The sequence below is a fragment of the Nestor notabilis genome, unplaced genomic scaffold (assembly GCF_000696875.1).
Source record: "Nestor notabilis isolate BGI_N333 unplaced genomic scaffold, ASM69687v1 scaffold7654, whole genome shotgun sequence".
In the NCBI taxonomy this organism is placed as follows: Eukaryota; Metazoa; Chordata; class Aves; order Psittaciformes; family Psittacidae; genus Nestor; species Nestor notabilis.
This window is the reverse complement of record NW_009926792.1, coordinates 50,057-68,096: the sequence shown is the minus strand read 5'-3', so window position 1 is coordinate 68,096 and position 18,040 is coordinate 50,057. Positions and strand designations below refer to the sequence as shown.

The 18,040-nt window shown below is 44.7% G+C and overlaps 1 protein-coding gene across 1 annotated transcript in view; it reads left to right on the top strand.

The window, feature by feature from the left end:
• The first annotated feature begins 2,807 nt into the window (after positions 1-2,807).
• SLC22A18 (solute carrier family 22, member 18) overlaps positions 2,808-18,040 on the top strand; it is a 63,024-nt gene continuing 47,791 nt past the window's right edge. The window contains exons 1-4 of the mRNA XM_010013749.1: positions 2,808-2,981; positions 5,014-5,111; positions 7,646-7,791; positions 8,519-8,651. Of these exons, the coding sequence (XP_010012051.1) occupies positions 2,808-2,981; positions 5,014-5,111; positions 7,646-7,791; positions 8,519-8,651 (551 nt within the window). The remainder of the gene's footprint in view (positions 2,982-5,013; positions 5,112-7,645; positions 7,792-8,518; positions 8,652-18,040) is intronic.

The following is an 18,040-nucleotide window of genomic DNA, read 5'->3' as shown; positions in this document are numbered from 1 at the left end:
AATCTGGTGATTGTAGCTCATTCTCTGTGGTCACCTCCACAGCAGGCACTGAGCTTAGGTCCCTGTCTCACAGAACTGTGTCTTTTACCCCAGAGGCTGAAAATTGAACTCCACTGTTTTTTATTCTATTTCCCTTGTCAATGCCAGTAAAAACCAGCTAAATCTGAGTGGTTAGCTGGCTGCACTGCATGCCCTGGGCAGGATGAGGCTCGATCTGGTGGCGAGTGGCTGCATCTGCAAGTCATTGTTTTCCTCTGTCGCCTTGCTGGGATCTGTTTTCAGTTGCTGCTGAGACAAACTCGCCAGTCAAAATACTGACGCTTTTCAAGTCCATGTCAGCAATGTTTCCCGTAAGCAGTGTTTCACATTGCATTTGCATGAGTTGCTTTTTTGGTTGTCTCGAAACCCTCAGAAACAGAGTTCTGTCATTAATTTTACTCTTCTATTCAATGCTGGTGATCTGTACATCGTGCCTGTCCAGCACAAACCAGGGAGCGATGATGATGGTGCTGTGCTGCGCTGCAGGACGTTCAAGTGCAGGCAAATCCATTGTTTCACACTGAGATGAACCAAATGTTGAGCACTGATCCTTTGCTAAATTGGGATACATACTGGGTAATCTTCCTTCTTCAGTAACAAGTACAACTTCTACGGCATTGTGGGTTGGATCTGTTTGAGTGCTGGTATCACTGTAGGAAAGTAATTCTTTAAAGGTGCTTTTTTATTCATGCACTGGCTGAGATTGCAAAAGGTTGTTTCTGTTCAGCCTCCAGAGATATGGTACCCACCCCTGGTGAAACATTAAACCTTTGTTAGTCTCCCTCATTTGCCAGGAGGGCCCAGCAGCCCTCACCAAATCCTGCGTCTCTGTAGTGATGTGTTGAATAACAAGGCGTGCCCAGGGATCTTATAGTTCTCTCTCCCAGGGCTTGGTTGGAAGCTTGGGAGTCCTGACAACCACTCTGGATCCAAGCCAGCAAACATTGGCATGTGTCCCTGTATTGATGTGTCTGTGTCAGCCTTCACAGTGAGTCAGCCCTCCATTTCTGAACAGCGGTGTTACTAAATTAGAGGGACTGGCTGACATGGTCAGTAGTGGAGCCTCAGGTTGGAGAGTCTGCTTGAAACATCAGAGCCAAATCAACCAAAACCTCAAGGTTTTCAGCAAGTTGAAAGTGAGGACAATTTGCCCGAAGCCTGGCGCAGAAGATCCACCTGCATCAATGCCAGCTGGGGACCAACTGGATGTGTAGCAACCCTAGCGTGAGGACCGTGGGTGATGACGATGCTGTGTGAACCAACAGTGCATGCTCATCAAGAATAAGGCAAAGTAGGTAATGGGACATCTGAGGAAGAGCATGGCCAGAACATCCAGGGAAGTTGTTATTCTGTCTTTGCTTGGTGCTGGTGAGGCTGACCTAGTGTTGGGCCTCCCAGTTCAAGAGGGTTGTGGACAAACTGGATTGCACCCATTGGTGGACTACCAAGAAGGTCAGGGATCTAGAGTATGTAGTCTTTGAAAGAGGTGAAGGGAATTTGGCTTGTTCAGTCTGGCAAAGAGGAGTTTGGGGTGACCTAACACCCACCTGCAACTTCTTGAAGAACAGCTCCAGAGATGATGCAGACAGACTCCTCTTGGTAGTGGCAGCTGATACCATGAGAGACAATGGCCACAAACCACAGCTTGAAAAATTCAAAGAGTGCACATTAGGAAAACCTTCCTTACAGATACTCAGGGAAAGGGCAAATCTTTTCTTGGTGATTTTCAAAGCTTATCTAGAAAAAGCCACAGCTCTGCTGATGTGCTCAAGCAGGAGAGTGGATGAGATCTCCTGAGGTCCCTTCCTACCAAAAGTCCTGTGATTCTACAAAATCAGAGCATTGGGACCTCTTTTTCTCTTTAAAATAAAGATGATGCTCAACCAGGATTCAACAAGTAAGAAAACAAAGAAACCCCCAAGCAAGTAATCAAGCAAGCAGACAAACAAAACCCTAAGTAAACAAGCAAACAAGAACCCCAAAGGCCAAATGAGTTTTGTTTATTTAATTCCCTACTTTGCAGTTAGCCTCAGGATTTGTGTGGATTTAATGCTTTATTCTTCTTTAAGTTTTTTGGCATTGGCTGGTAATTTGTATTCTGAGTGGAGTCATATATGAACATTTGCTAGCTCAGTCTCCATAAATTTGCAGTGCCTGGTGAAGGAGGGAAAATGGCTCAAGTAGAGATGTTGATGAGAGCACCTCTAACTGCATGTAAGATCTGTTTGTTCTAGGATCTGTATACTGCAGAAAGCACAAGGACTTGGAAATAGGTGATCTGCTGTAAGCTTCACTTGCAACCCCTGAAGATAAAACCGAAGTGCCTTTCATGAAGAATTAAAACAGTCATCTCTTCTGAGCCACCAGAAGAAATAAAAGTGAAAGAAGTTAAACAGTTAAAAAGTTGAAGATTTTGTCACGTGCTCTTGTCTGGGGCAATGTCCGCTTTCACTCTGCTGGGACTCTCAAGCTGGTCTTCATTGTGATGGTACTTGAAGCAATGAGCCCACCTGGGACAAGGCTGAAGAACGAGATCTCTGGTTTGATACATGGTTACCTTTAATCCTGCCTGGCAAGAAAGCAAAGAGGAGGGAAGAAACAAAGAAAGAATAAATCCCTGGCATGCTGACTCAGCACCTTTTGCACTGTAAGCTTTGAACTGTACACACGGCTTCTGCACCTTACCGATGTTTCGTGTTCCCAGCTAGAAAGCACCTTTGTGTCATTTCTCAGCCCGTCAGCCTGCAGTAAGTCATTCCATGAGCACTATGAATGTAAACACCAGCCCTGGAGTCAAGGAAGAAGCCTTGGGAATGAGGAGCAAGACCCTGGAGAAGAGCAGCCACTCAGAAGATGTCAAGAAGGGACAAGTGATCCTTGCTGCCTATGTGATTTTAACCCTAGATCTGACCTTCGTCTTCATGCAGATGGGAGTCATGCCTGTGAGTATGGGTTATCTTGTTTCACAACACACCTTGCCTTCAATGCTAGGCTATGTAGCTTTCCAGCAAAACTATCCAGAGAGTTTCTAGCAGGAGAGGGGAAAGTGTATTCCTACTGCTAAGGTAAGCTGTGATTGTGTTCAGGGTATGTCCAGGCAGTAAAAGCTGGTTTATTATTTGTACTGCAGTATCACCTAGAGACCTTTCCTGGCCTGATAGCTCTGGGTGGAGCTGATGTGGTTTGCATCTTCTTGCTTGCAGTGGGAGGGTGACCCAACAATCAGGCAGCAGCAACCAGAGGTTTCAGATCAGAAGTGGATTTTTTTTAGGGTGTAATAAACCAGCTGTGAGTGGGATTCATTGCTTTTCACTGGACTTTTCTGCCTGGTATCACAGAATCATTTAGATTGGAAAAGACTATCGAGATCATTGAGTTCAACCGTAAGCCACACGCTGCTAAGTCCGCCACCAAGCCATGTTCCTAAGTGCCACATCTACACATCTTCTAAATACCTCCAGGGATGGTGACTCAACACTTCCCTGGGCAGCCTGTTCCTGTGCTTGACAACCCTTTTGGTGAAGAAATATTTCCTAATACCCAGTCTAAACCTCTCCTGGTGCAACTTGGGGCTGTTACCTCTTGTCCTATTGCTCGTTACTTGGCAGAAGAGATTGACACCCATCTCACTGCAACCTCCTTTCAGGTAGTTGTAGAGAGAAATAGGATCTCCGCTCAGCCTTCTATCCTCCAGACTAAACAACCACAGTTCCCTCAGCCGCTCCTCATACAACTTGTGCTCTAGACCCTTCACTATCTTTGTTGCTCTTCTTTGGATGTGCTCCAGTACCTCAATGTCTTTCTTGTAGCAAGGGACCTAGAACTGAACACAGTATTTGAGGTGTGGCCTCACCAGTGCTGAGTACAAAGGGACAATCACTTCCCTAGCCCTGCTGGCCACACTGTTTCTGATACAGGCCAGGATGTTATCTGCTGCCTTGGACACCTGGGCATGCTGCTGGCTCATATTCAGGTGGCTGTCAACCTGAATAAGTACCTCAGGTCCTTTTACCCCCTCCCTGGGTGTCTTTCCTGCTCTTGTGAGCTCCTGATATGCCTATCCACCTGTCTCTGGTGAGCCCGTACCTTCAGGGAGAACTCTCTGCTGGTTTTTTGCCTGCAAAGGCAAACTGCTCCCTTCTTCTGGGGCTAAACAAGCCCATGGTGCCCTGAGCCTGTAGGCTGAGAATTTGTTTATGGGAGGTCAGTGTAGTTGTTTACTGATCTTTTAGGGGAGTTTTGGGGACCTGGGTGCAGAGCATGTACTGTGGAAGCAGGCTAGATTGGGGCACCTCCACAAATTCTGAGAGCTGAACTTCGCTGAGAGTTTTAAACAACTCTCAGCAAAAGACACAAAACAAAGACATGAATCAGAAATGGCTGTCCCCATTTTTAAATTAAAAGCCCTGTAGGATTGTGGCTTTTCAAGGTGTGCATCTGTGGGTTTTTTGCAAGACCAGGTTGTGGGTGTACCATCCAGATTACAAGTAAAGGCAATATTTTGCCCATGTTGTGCTTGCAATGATTCCAGCTTGCTCAATTAAACAACAGCTCCAAGACCTTACCACAGCCATCTCCTGGGTGGTGCCTGGGCTGCCGCAGGTGCAGGGTCTGGAGGCAGGAAGGCTGTTTAAAATCTACCTCATTCCACTTAGCAGTAACTGAATATGTTCAGCTATGTTGGACTGTAAAGGTAAAGGATGATTCAGATTTGTCAGCTGGTACAAAACTGAGGGTTTTGATCACATCCCCCTGATTTTCATTAACTGATGTTGTGGGATGGAGGCTTTGGTATTTATTAGCAGGGTGTGTTTGACCCAATGAAGATTTCATCTGTAGGTATGGGGAACTGCAGGAAGTGCTTTTTTGGAGCTGTAGTCCTCTCCACCAAAACAGTAAGGTCTTTATTCAGAAATACAGCATACCTCATTTCCTCTGACCTACTGGTTTTATTGTTTGTTTTTTCTTTTTTAGTACTTGGCAAACAGCATAGGTTTGGATACAGTGGGGTTTGGCTACCTCCAGACAACCTTTGGTGTCCTCCAGCTTGTGGGAGGTTCCATTTTTGGAAGGTAAGAGAGAACAATTCTCATGACCTTTTACATAGCTGAAAAAGGCCAGATATTTTTTACTATAATAAAAAATCATTTTGTTCTGGTTCATGGTCCTGTTGAAATGTTTGAAGATTTTATAAATGGGTAAGGGGAGAACAAATACTATAGTTAGAAATACTGCGACATAGAAGCAGCCTTTTTATTAACTTAGCTATGTTTTAACGACTCTTATTTAAGTGTAACAATACACTGGAAACAGGCTTAAACTATCAGAGACTCTGGCCCAGGTCCTAACAGCTTAATCCTGCAAATGTTTTATAGCCATGTGTAATCTAAGAAATGTCTTGTGACTGGATAACCTAAAAAAAAAAAAAAGGAGAGCCATCAATGAAAATAATTGAGAGTCATGTTATTTCTACAGCTGCATCTCACTGTATCTACATCAGTGTTTAACACAAAGCTAGACTTGCATGAATTTTTAAGAATGAATGTATCTGTAAGGTCATATATAAAAATAAGTGGAAGGGACTCAGGGTTTCTGCCTCTCTACCCCATGCAACACATGCTTCTGTTCCTAATAAAATGTAAACAGTCCAAAAAATTTTGTGAAATGGGGGAATGCATTCCCAAAAAGCAGAAAAAAAATTGAAAGAGCAGTGTAATCCAGAGACAGAAAAATAAAATTAAGATGAGAAATCCTAGCTTTTCTTCTCAGTTTTGCTACTGGTCAACAAAGTAATAAATGGATATGGAGCTGTTGTGTGCCTCAGTGGTCTGCAAGATCCTCTAGCATGTGGTGTGTAGCACTTCAAGGATCTGATCTCTAAAAGCCCTTCAACGCTAACATAATACACATTTTAAAATTAATAACAGTAGCATCAAATTCTCCACTGCAGTTTGGAAGAAAACGCTTTCCTAAGACTGAAGATGGTGCAAGGGGCCAATTTGAATGCTTTTTCTATTAATATACAAATCTAGAGTAATATTTCTGACCTGGAGCTGGTGCCATCTGAAGTCTGATTTTCCTCTGCACATGTCATTCAATAACATCTAGAGAAGATGCTGAAGGGAAGAAAAAGGCGAACCAGAATTCATACAGGTCTAGGTTCCCACTGGTGTAGATGGGACTGAAGGTGTATACTGCCAGATTGAAGCCAAATTTTCAATGTAAGTTTGAGATAAAAAGGATTTTCCTAGATGTGAGGCTGCTTTGACCTCAGCATAAAGGTAGATAAAAAGAAAATGGAAAGGAGTGGGATAAGAAATAAAAATGTGTAGCTTAGGTCAGTTTTCCTTGTTCTTCTTGCTTGATGCTCCTAAAGAGCCATGAGAAGATGAAGCACTGAATTTACTCTTCAGTAACAAAACAAAAAAACCCCTGGACTATGTAGTGAGCCGTGGTCTTTAGGTTACAAACAGCTAATATAAACTTCCTTGGCTTTCATGTAAACACTGAAGTTTTGACCTGTACCTCTTTCTCAATGTGAAGCCCTTTAATTACTTATGCTTAGTTTTATTTGTAGACCAGGCTTGGCATTTTTGGGGGTTGTTTCTTTTAGTGTAATCACAACTAATAGCATATGAATGTTACCTTGCATAGCTAACCGTAATATGCAACTTCAATAAGAGAAAGAAAGAAGGAATTGGAGTGAAAAAAAGCTAAGGCCTGTTTTAGTCCCAGTTGCTCAGAACCCTTTCTGCGGTACTCTCAGACTTTGTCTAACTTAGCTTTTTAAAGTATCTTGGAGTTGAATAAAACCTGAACCAAAACACGATTCAGCTGTTTTGTTGTTTGGGGTTTTCTTCCTCCAGTAGAAACAAATTTCAGTCACTATTGTGAAGTCTTTCTTGAACTTAAATAGAAAACTGTTTTGTTTTTGGTTTTGTTGGGTTTTTTTTAAGTGATGCTGAAAGAGAAATGTTGCTTTGAACATCATCTGGAAAGAAATTGAAATAACTTCAATTGCCATTGAACCTGAACCAAAAAAATTAGCTAGCCTGATTCCCTGGCCTGACCCAGCTCTAAGAATCACAAAGTAAAATTTGAGGGCACTGTGTGCTCTGAAGAGATAATGTTAAATGAGTTGCTGAGCTGTTGTAATGCTGTTTAGCAGCCACGTTTATTTACTGGAATGACAGAGCAGGAGACTTAAGCAAGCACATACTATCTTGTGCTTATGAGGGGTCTGGAAATGATCATGGAAATGTTGCTGATGTATTCCCCTGTTATGCCAAAGTGTCAGTCCTCCTGTTCCCAGGTAGGCAGCTGGTGCTTCAATGCTGGTCCTTGCACTCCTCCTCCAGGCAAGGCTCACATTTTGGGGGGGCTTGTTTTGGTTTTTTGTTTATTGGGTTTTTTTGTTTGTTTTGTGGTAGCATCTCTGAATATCCAGTCCTCTTTTGGGAACTGAGCACTTCTGAGATCTGATCAGTGCTTTCCACAATGAATAAATGAGTGAGGTGGCCATGCAAATCCATCCATCTGGGTGTATCACTCTTGCAATGACCTGCATGGTCCCACTTCTGACAACCTTTTCTCATTTCTGTACTAGGTTTGCAGATAAATTTGGTGCCCGAGCAGCCTTAATTCTTTCCTGTGTGTCTGGAAGTGCCTTCTTCCTGCTTATGTCCATATCTACCAGCATCCCAATCCTCTTCCTCTCAAGGCTGCCAGCAGTGTTCATGCATGGGCTACCAGGTAAAGTAGGCCAGGGCTGAGGGGCTTTCCAAATCGCTTTTATTGCCAGAGTCCTCTCTTCTTACTCATATTGCTCAAGTCAGCAGGCTCAACAGCATGAAGGAAGGCAGGAGGAACATTTGACAATCATAAGGGATGAAATGATGAACATATGACGGAGCAGGTTTATTGGTTTATGGAAAGCAGGGCTAGTAGCCTGTAGTCCCAGGTCCATCCTCCTGTATGATCTTGAGCAACTTGCTTGGACTTCATCATTCAGGCACAAGTGAAATCACTTGCTGGCAGCAGAGCTATCCCAAAATTCTCAGCTGCCTTCTTGCAATCATGATATTTTGTAGGAGAACTTTTCCCTTTCTGATGGTAAAATGAGCATATTGTTCAAAGTGAAACGGAATTGCAAAAATACCTTTTATTACCCGCTAAGCTGTTCTGCTTTTGTTGGTCTTTCCTAGATGTTTCTAGTAAAAACCGTAAACCTTTAGCTGCTAGAAGTCTCTGAACTCATGCAAGAGGACTCAGGTTGATAGGATGTTAAGACTCTTCTTGCATCTTGTGAAGTGGTTTGAGTGGTTTTGTTTCCTATGACTGACAAGCTGAACTAATTCCACACCAGCAGTGTGCAAGGGCCGTTCTGTGGCAGGCGCTGTTTCTGTGGCCTAAGAATTTGTGTGTTTGCTGCTCAGACCCTGTGGCAAGCCTCTTCCTAGGGATTTGTTTTTCTCTGCAGGTGCTCAGAAGGTTATTACAGACATGACTACTCCTTCCCAACGTGCTGATGCTTTGGGGAAGCTGGGTCTTTGCTTTGGAATAGGCATGATCATCGGCTCTGTCCTAGGAGGTGTCCTCTCCACCAAATTTGGGTGAGTGCCCTACTTATTCAGTGTTCACCTTGTTGCAACCATTGAAGGAGCTGCTAAGGGGTATTTTACTTCTCCCCCAGCTTTTGATGATATCTTACTGCTGGTGGCAGTAGAGGATTGTACCAGAACTCAAAATTTTGCTTTCCATACTGCTACAAAGAACTACTTCCATGGTTTTTAAGGAGATCTTGTTGAAAATCTCATCTTCTGTCTACTTAAATTGATTTAAAAACAAGTCAAATTGGGAAATGGAGTCTGCCTGTTTCCTGGTTGTTCTCTTTGGGTCAGGGTGTGCTGAAAAGCAGCACGTACTTTAGTACATAGCCTGCTTTTAAGAAACAGTGTTGTACAACTGAGAAATGGAAATAAGGAGCAGTGTGAAACTTGTGGGAAAATTGGTGCACTTGGTGGGTGCTTAGGAAAGGGGAAGACAAGCCTGGGACAGTGGGAGGAAAAGAGTGAGGAGGTCTAGCCCTGTCACAGCAAGATGAAGCCCATGCCTGCCGTTTCCCTATTTGCTTTGCACAGCCTGGCATGTTTTAGCAGGCTGACATTTTCTCTTGTGTGCTGCAACAGGAAATATATGCCTGATTTTAGTGAATTTACCAGTATCTGTTCAGTACTAGTAGAGGAAGCACAAAAGGTGGTGTGTGTCAGAGAACTTTGCAGGCAGGGTAGTACACATGGCTGTAATCTTCCTGGAAGATTTCCCAGCATCTCTCTGGTGGGGAACAAAAAAAAAACCAAACAGAAACCCTTGTGAAGTTTTGAGCATGTATTTTGCTCTACTTCTTTTATTATGGACACCTGCTTCTGCAGATTCAGGTGAGCATGGAAATAACTTTTTCCAAACTTTGTGATCATTAGAGCTGTGCTACAGTGTAGAACAGAGGTTGAAAATCATTAGGGGAAGCTCTGGTTTTCAGGAATCTGGCTTGTCGCTGGCAAGGGTCAGTCACTGTCCCAGGCAGGGGTCAGTGTCCACTAGCTACCACTGTGGGCTCACCCACCAGTGTTCCTGATGCTGCCTCTCACCACCATGGTGACCCAGGGCCACCTTACTAGCCTGTGTCCCACCTCCCTTCCTTTGTACCGCAATGCTAGCTTGTTAAAAATCAATTTGCATGAACTCCAGGCTGTGAAGTTAAACGTTGTTGATTTTTTTTGCCTCATGATACTTGTCCTAGTGCCATAAGCACCGTGGACTGGATGAGGTGATACGTGCTCAGGGCATGCTCCTTTATGGTGTTGGGTGTCACACATTGCTCTCTGAACCCTGTTGTGTGTCCACATAAATGCAGGTGCTGCAGCAATGCTACTTTGCGTCTCAAATCTTTACAAAGTTTAATGATTAGAAGACTTTAACTTTGCTGCTTTAGGGAGTAGCCCCTGAAAACTCTGTTTGCTGCTGTACCTTGACAGCATTGGGTCAAATTAATTGCTGCAGACAGTCTCAGGAGTTTTCTTCCTCTCACTTGAAACCTAAAAGGTTTCCTTTAGTTCTCTCATGGTTGATGCCTGTTCTGTGTTGACCAATTGACACAAGGCTGGCTAGGAGGATTCATTTTGTAGTTGGTATATGGTTACATAAAATTAAAATCGGGGATGTACATAATTCAGGATTTTAAAGTATTTATAGCTGTTGATGCTTAAATGGGGTTTTAATCAGTATTATTTTTAATCAAATACAGTGATTGTATCCTTTCTGTGTGTCAACTGTCTGAAAGTAAAGGTTATCTCAGTTGTCAGCTTAATCTTTGGTTATATGCCCATATTTAAGAATTGTTATCTAGCAAAAATTTATGGGGTTTCACTTTCCAGCATGTGCATCAGTTGCTGGTTTATGGAAAAATCATTAATGATAAAGAATCCCCTGTTTCAGTTCATTAGTTAGGGATATTTGAATGCACTCCAGCATTTGGATGCTGGGACTTGATGCTATCAGACAACAGGATGCTTCCAGACTCCCCTTATTTTGAAAGTTTCTGGCTTTTACATTAGTGCCTGAAACATAACACTGAGAAAAGTGAATGCTGGTGGTAATTACGGAAAAGTAAGGGACTTGTGCTTGGAAAACTACATAGCTTTTGACTTTCCCATCACAGGGCGTTGTTTCCCTTGCATCCGGTGGAGGGCAGCTTCGGCTCGCAGTTCATGTGTGACTGCCAGAGCATCCATCCCGTCGCAGTAGTTTTGGGGTTGGCTCTTCTGTCCTGTAGCAGCACTAGGGAAAGCAGCCTGTCTGCCGGCAGCATTTTGTTTTCTACATGAGGAGCTGTGCATCCTCCTGAAAGGATGGTAGAAATTCCCATTAACAAGGGACAAAGTCCAGCACACTGGCAGGATCCTTCTGGACTACCCTGACATGCAAAGGTATTTGATTTTATAAACAGCAGCTTGAGGCTGAGAAGATTGCACTGGGTGTTATGTAGCAACCTTTTCTGCAATCAAATACCACCTTTCCTTTGACACTGTGCTTAGCTCCTCTGCCAGATTTCTGTGCAAAGAAAAGGGGGAGCAATCTACTGATTTTTAGCCTTTTGGCTGATGCTGGTGGTGAGTGGGCAGATGAAGACAGCTCCATGCCACTAAACATCCTCCAGAGCATCACCAGCACCTCTGGCTGTGTCTGCAGCACTGACCTGGAGGGAAAGCAGTGGGTGTTGCATTATGGTCATACCTGAGGGCTCCTTGGCCTTGTTACCGTATCCCGCAAATCGGCTGTTAATCATCCCTCTGTTTCCCACATTTGTACAGGAAGGCTCCAGTTGCACTTGGAGCTGCATAATTACTTCCATCTTTTTCACAGAAGAATGACCCATTCTTCTTCCTCTGAAAATAAGCGTTTTTGCTATGTCATGGAAGAGCAAAGCTGAAGATTTCTGTCCAGTCTGTGTTCTTTGCTTTCCCTTACCACAAAGCTGGCCAGCGTTCCCCATCTGTTGACAGCATTATTCATAGACTAGCAGTGGTTTGTATACAAGAGACAGGGTAGAAACCAGTCTCAGTTCCTCAGCTGATGTCATTTTGGTATTATTCCACTGTATTGTATTTACCATTGATGTATTTGACCTAACGAGCCAGTCTGTTGTTGTTTTTATTGTTGGAATAATATTTGTCAACCATTATTTGTTAAGGGATCCCAAGGGAAGCTGAATGGCTTGTTTTGATTTGCATAGGATTTTTTGGATGTCAGATCCTGACATCCACTCCTAAGCTGTAGCCACTGTCTCCAGCCCTTCCTCTTCCTCTCTTGAAGTACTATACCTTTTCCCCATGTTTTCCAAAACTTTGAATGAAGCTGTAGCAAAGGAATTGTGACTTTTAGACCTGGATATGTTTCATCTATAGAGTGTGGCTTTTCCTTTTGCAATTAAAGATGCTGCTTGCCAGCTGGCTTCAACTTAGTAAACTTAACTGCTGGAGACCTTGCTTTTAATATATAGCCCTGTCCACTCGCCTCTATACAAACAGTGCATACAGTTGTGAAGAACATGCTTTCTGTGGGTAGGGTGATGGTCAGACAAATTTACACCACCTGAGGATGAGGTATAAGCCAATTTATTAAAACAAGCAGTTGTAATGTTAACCATTTGGAAAGTGCTTTCATGTTTCTCTGTTGGGTATTTTGGTTTGGGTTTCTTGTTTGCTTTTTAAAGAAAAAGAATAAAATAGTGTTTTCTGGTTGTTAGATTGGATAGTAAATATAAAATGCCTAGCTTGAAAATAATGCCTGTAGATCAGCCAAGGTCCCCAGGTTCTTGGGTAGCCTGCAAACACCATAACAGCCCAATCACAAAAGGTGACTAAGAAAAGGAGCTCGGTTTGCTCTCTGCAGATGTTCCCCCCTCCCTGCACATTTATTGCAAAGCTGTTAGAGGATCACAGGCTGCAGGTGACTGTGTACCCCTAGAGAGAACTGATCTGGCATTTGTAGTAGACTTTCAAGGCAATGCTGTGGATGAAAGGTGAAAGAAGAAGGCTGGATTAGACTTCAAAAGTGGAAAGATGAGCCTAGGGAGCTAATCACAGAGATTTCATCCTTTCTTCTGGGATTATGATTAATTGCATTTGGCTTCTTTCTTTGTAACAAGAACATACAGAAGTTTTGCTGCATGACCCAAGGTTTGTTTGCTTTCTATGGACAAGGAGAGGTTTCTTCATTTTAGTGACTCAGCTGTAGGCTTAAATCTCTTGGAGCAATTATTCTTTCGAACTCGGGATTTTCCTGGCCAAACCCCTTCAGTTTCTTATTTAATATTATTACATCAGGCTTTGGGGATAGTCTTTTTTCCCCTGGCTGTGCTATTATCCTTCTTCCTCAAGGGGAAAAGAAGGAGCTTGTTCGCCTGGAGTAGGGAATTGCATTTCTTTTCAGTAACCCATTTGAACAACGTCCTCTGGCAGGGGATTTCTCATCGCTTCACAGCAGAGCGGAAAAAACTGTGGGTGTTAAAGGGCTGAAGGCTGGGAGCCGGGAAGGCGGGTGGGAATATGGCAAAGGGTGAGAGGGCTGTGCTCCGTTTCAGGACAAAGCAGGGCATTCTGCTGGTGGGAGCTGCTCCTGCTCCCTTCCAGTAGAAGCTGTGGTATGTCTCTGCCTGGGATGATGTTGATCAGCCAAACAGCATGGATCGGTGACACTCGTACAGGCATTGCTTTGTCCTTTGTATCAAGGGACATTGGAGAGAGGGAGGTGGTGTCTGTCATACACAAGCTGCAGTGTGGTCTGTCACTGTTGGTAGAGCTGTGTGGTGCCTTGGGAGGGAACAGCAAATGGGCTGTTTGTCAAGGAGCTGGTGGTTTGAGGAGGGCAAAGAGGACCACAGTTATGCCCTTCCAGGTCCAGAGATTCTTTTTCTCCTTTACCCTGCATGACAACAATTTTAGTTTTGGAATCTGTGATCCCAAAAATTATCTGTATGGTCTCTGTTAGCCAGGTCTGGATAGAGGAGCATGCACATCATCCCTCCACATCTTGTTGATTGAGGGTTCAGGCCTAAGGCACTTCTCTTTTCTCCTCTGTTCCCAGCACCAGAGCTTTCTAGTTCTGATGATTTGTTTAATCTATTCTTGAACCTGAGAAATGCCTCAGTGTGCTTTGGGTGGAGTTCACCTGATCTTAGACATCTACACTGGAGACAGCTATACCTAAGTTTGCTGTTCAGACTCCACGTGGTTGATGGACAGACACAGGCACTTTTACAGCACCATTTACCTTCTCATGAAGCAGGCCTGAAACAACTTGGGGAAACATTCTGCTTCACAAGTCTGTTTAATACCTGAGTCCCAAAACACTAGGTCTGGCCATCAGCACATTGTGCCTGTGTTCACAGTCCTAGAGTTTGATGCTGGATTATGAACATACCAGAAGTCACCAGGGTACGGGTCCTGAACAGTTTCCCCTGTCTGTGCTGCCTTCATGCAACAGAAAGGTCTGCACAAAGCTCATCCCCAGCCCTTCCTTCCTGCAAACCTCTACACCACCTACTACTTGTAGGTCACCAATTTTAGATTTGGGTCCACTAGCTGTCTTCTATTTACACACTGGAAGATCACAGTGACACTGCAAAGATGTCCTCATTCGTCCTTTGCAGACCTTCAGGAAACCTGATTCTACCATGTTCTCCCTATAGCCCCTGGTCTGAACTTCAGTGGCATGATGATGGGGCCAAGAGCTCCTCTTTGGTTCTTGACCTATAGGTGGGGCTCTTTCCCAAGGGAGAAAGAGGGGTTCAGGGTCAGAGCCAGCAGCTCATGGGAGGGAGAGCCTATGCCTTGTGGCTGCATTCAAGGGTATGGGGTATGGCTGAGGAGGGCTGAGCTTGGGTTGAGCTAATTGCATGTTGCTTGGCAGCCCACTCAGTCTTTTCAGGAGCTCCCTTTCCTTCAAAATCCACTTAGCTTTCTTCAGGTATTTGATGGGAAGGCTGTGAGTGTGGCTGTGCCAGCTCACAGGGCATGTCATGGAATCATAGGATAATTTTGATTGGAAGGGATCTTTAAAGGTCATCTAGTCCAACCTCCCTGCAATAAGCAGGGACATCTTCAGCTAGAGCAGGTTGCTCAGAGCACTGTCCAACCTGACCTTGAACGTCCACCTGCCTCTTTTCCCCACAGCACTCTCCTTCCTCCTAGGCATTTCTGCCCTTTTGGGTTAGCTGCTTCATCTTCCTAAGGAAACCATGATGAAAAAGAAGTAATAAAGAAGAAAAGGAGACCTTCCTTATTGGGCTGGTTTGTGCTGCTTAGACAGAGGGCTGAGGTTTGGGGGCTTGCACCACAGGCAAGGGAAGGAAGAGAGATTCATGGCATAGGTTGACAGTGGTTACCCCAGCAGATGGACTGTTAGGAAGTGATAGGAGGGAAGGGAAATATCCACGGGGGAGCCAAGGAAATTTCCCTACTGCCTTCTCCGTCTTCCATCATTCCTGTGTGTCAGGGAGGCTGCCCTGCCTTGCAGCCTCATGCCTGGAGTCAGAAAGTGAGGGGGTGGCGGGTGAGCGAAACCCTGCTTTGTGCGCGTGGTGGCTAGATCACAATCAAAAGCATGTGTGTTTGTGAAGCGAGCTCTGCTAAACAATTATGGATGTTTGAAGGCCGCTCCCCTCAGCCCGTGCTTGGAAAGCCGTGGGTTTCTCTGCAGCACGGTGCCCTGCCTGGTTGGTTGTTAGCTGTGATTCTGTGAAGGTTGCATTGAAGTGGTGGCTGATTTTCCTTGTCAAGCCTGGCTTGACAGCCCTAAGTAATAAGTGAAAAAAATGAAGAAAAATAAAAAAATCCCAAACGTGGAATTTTATGGAAAAGCACAAGGTATTTTGAGTCTAGCGTTGCTAGCAGAGGCAGTGTCAGGGAGCTGAACATGATCATCACTGCACAGGTTACACAATAAGGCAGTGTCTGCTCATGACTCACTGGAGCTTCATCTGCTCTTCTGAATCCTGGAATATTTCACGACTGGGCAGCAAATCCAGCAGTATCACTGGGGATTGAAGTTGAGGGAAATAGTGTTTTCTTTGTTAATACAAAATAGAAAACTCAGAATAGCCTGTGCTTAAGTCCCTGAATTGGGATTTGGGGCTTGGATCTGCTGTGATTTTTCTGTGATGCAAATAAGTCATCCCCTCCCTCTGCACTGGTGTTCCTCATGCATATTTTGGGTCAATGAGATGTATTTTTTTCCTTCCCTCTTCCAATACCTTTACAATATTGCTATTTAGATTAAAAGGGGAAAAAGGAAGACCTGGGGAACTACAGCCTGGCAAGATCATGGAGCAGTTCTTCCTGGAAACTATGCTAAGGTCATGGAAAACAGGTGATTGGTGATAGCCAACATGGCTTCACTGAGGGCAAATCATGCCTGACAAATATGATGGCCTTCTATAATGCAGTTACAGCATTGGTGGGTAAGGGAAGAGCAGCTGATGTCATCTACCTCGTCTTCTAAAAAGCATTTGATGCTGTCCAGCACAACATCCTTGTCTCTGAACTGGAGAGGCATGGATCTGATGGATGGACCTCTCAGTGCATAAGGAATTGGCTTGATGGTCACATTCACAGAGTTAAAGTCAACAGCTTGATGTCTAAGTAGAGACCAGTGATAAGTGGTGTTCCTCAAAGGTCAGTATTTGGGCCAGTCCTGTTCAAGATGGACAACGGGACTGAGTGCAGCCTCGGCAAGTTTGCCAATGACATCAATCTGTGTGGTGCCATTGACAAGTTGGAGGGAAGAGATGCCATCCAGAGGGACCTTGACAGGCTTGAGAGGTGGGCCAATGCCAACCTTCTGAAGTTCAGTAAAGCTAAGTTCAAGGTCCTGCACCTGGGTTGGAGCAATCCCAAGCACAAATACGGGCTGGGCAGAGAATGAATTGAGAGCAGCCCTGAGGAGGATGACTTGGGAGTGTTGGTTGGTGAGAAGCTCAACACGACCCAGCAGTGTGTGCTTGCCAGAAAGCCAACTGTATCCTGGGCTGCATCAAAAGAAATACGACCAGCAGGTTGAGGGAGGTGAATCTCCCCCTCTGCTCTCATGAGACCCTACCTGGAGTACTGTGTTCAGCTCTGGGACTCCCCATATAAGAAGGATGTGAGCCTATTGGGGCGAGTCCAGAGGAGGGCCATGAAGATGATCAGAGGGCTGGAGCACCTCGCCTATAAAGACAGGCTGAGAGAGCTGGGGTTGCTGAGCCTGGAGAAGAAAAGACTCCTGGGACACCTTAGATCAGCCTTCCAGTGGGTAAAGGGAGCCTACAAGAAATCTGGAGAGGGACTTTTTATAAAAGCATGGATTGAAATGGCAAGAGGTAATGGCTTTAAACTGAAAGAGAGGAGATTTAGATTAGATATTAGGAAGAAGCTCTTTGCTATGAGGGTGATGAGACACTGGAACAGGTTGCCCAGAGAAGCTGTGGCTGCCCCATCCCTGGCAGTGTTCAAGGCGAGGTTGGATGGGGCTTTGAGCAACATAGTCTAGTGGAAAGTGCCCTTGCCAGTGGCAGAGGGGCTGGAACTAGATGATCTTAAAGGCCCCTTCCAACCAAACCATTCTATCATTCTATTCGATGATTCTACAGCCTTTGTAACACAGACTCTATTAAAGCTCATACAAATATCTACTACATTGTGGGAACACATCCAGTTTTGCAGGATGTATCCCCTTCTTCATCCCCTGGTGTCCTGGACAGGCAGAGTCTTTGTGACCTCAGCTACCATGCCAATTTTTGAGTTGGTTTCTTTTTTTAATTGTTTATCAAAAGCAAGTGCTACACTTCTGCTGTTTCAGAGAAGCGGCAGAACAAAACCAAGCTCAGCCAGCCACAGAGCGCAGTACTGGGGAGTCCCAGAGATCGGGCATTGAAGTGCAAGGCTACAGAGCTCAGCTCAGCAAGAGCTTGCTATGGGACCTGTAGGGCAATGTGGGGTGTCACAGTCTTCCTCTGTTTGTGCATGTGCTTGTTAGTATGGACAGTTCACTTCTTTACATCTCCTAATCCTTTAGATTCAAAAGGTTGTGTTTACTTTTCATTTTGATCTGCTTTGGTGAACAAACCCAGCCTTGTGGTGAGGTTGGGGCAGGAAGGATGTGGTACTTGTGTGGGAAGGACTATCAGACAAGGGAGAGAGGGAAGGTTACGATGAACGGAAATGTGTGGATTTGGCATGTGAAGGGTGGTCTGGGAGGAGTTAGGACTTGGGGAGTTGAGTGAAGCTCTGCAGGAGAAAGGCTTAGTGCTTTAGATGTGTTGGATTAGCTGGGGCTTTAAGGTTGGGGCATCAACAGGCTTGGGCTGGAGGGAAGTAGTATGTCCAAAATGGACTTTGATTTGCCATGGAGGAAGAAAGCAGACAGCAGATCCACTGCTGCTCCCCGCTGTTTCCTCCTGCCT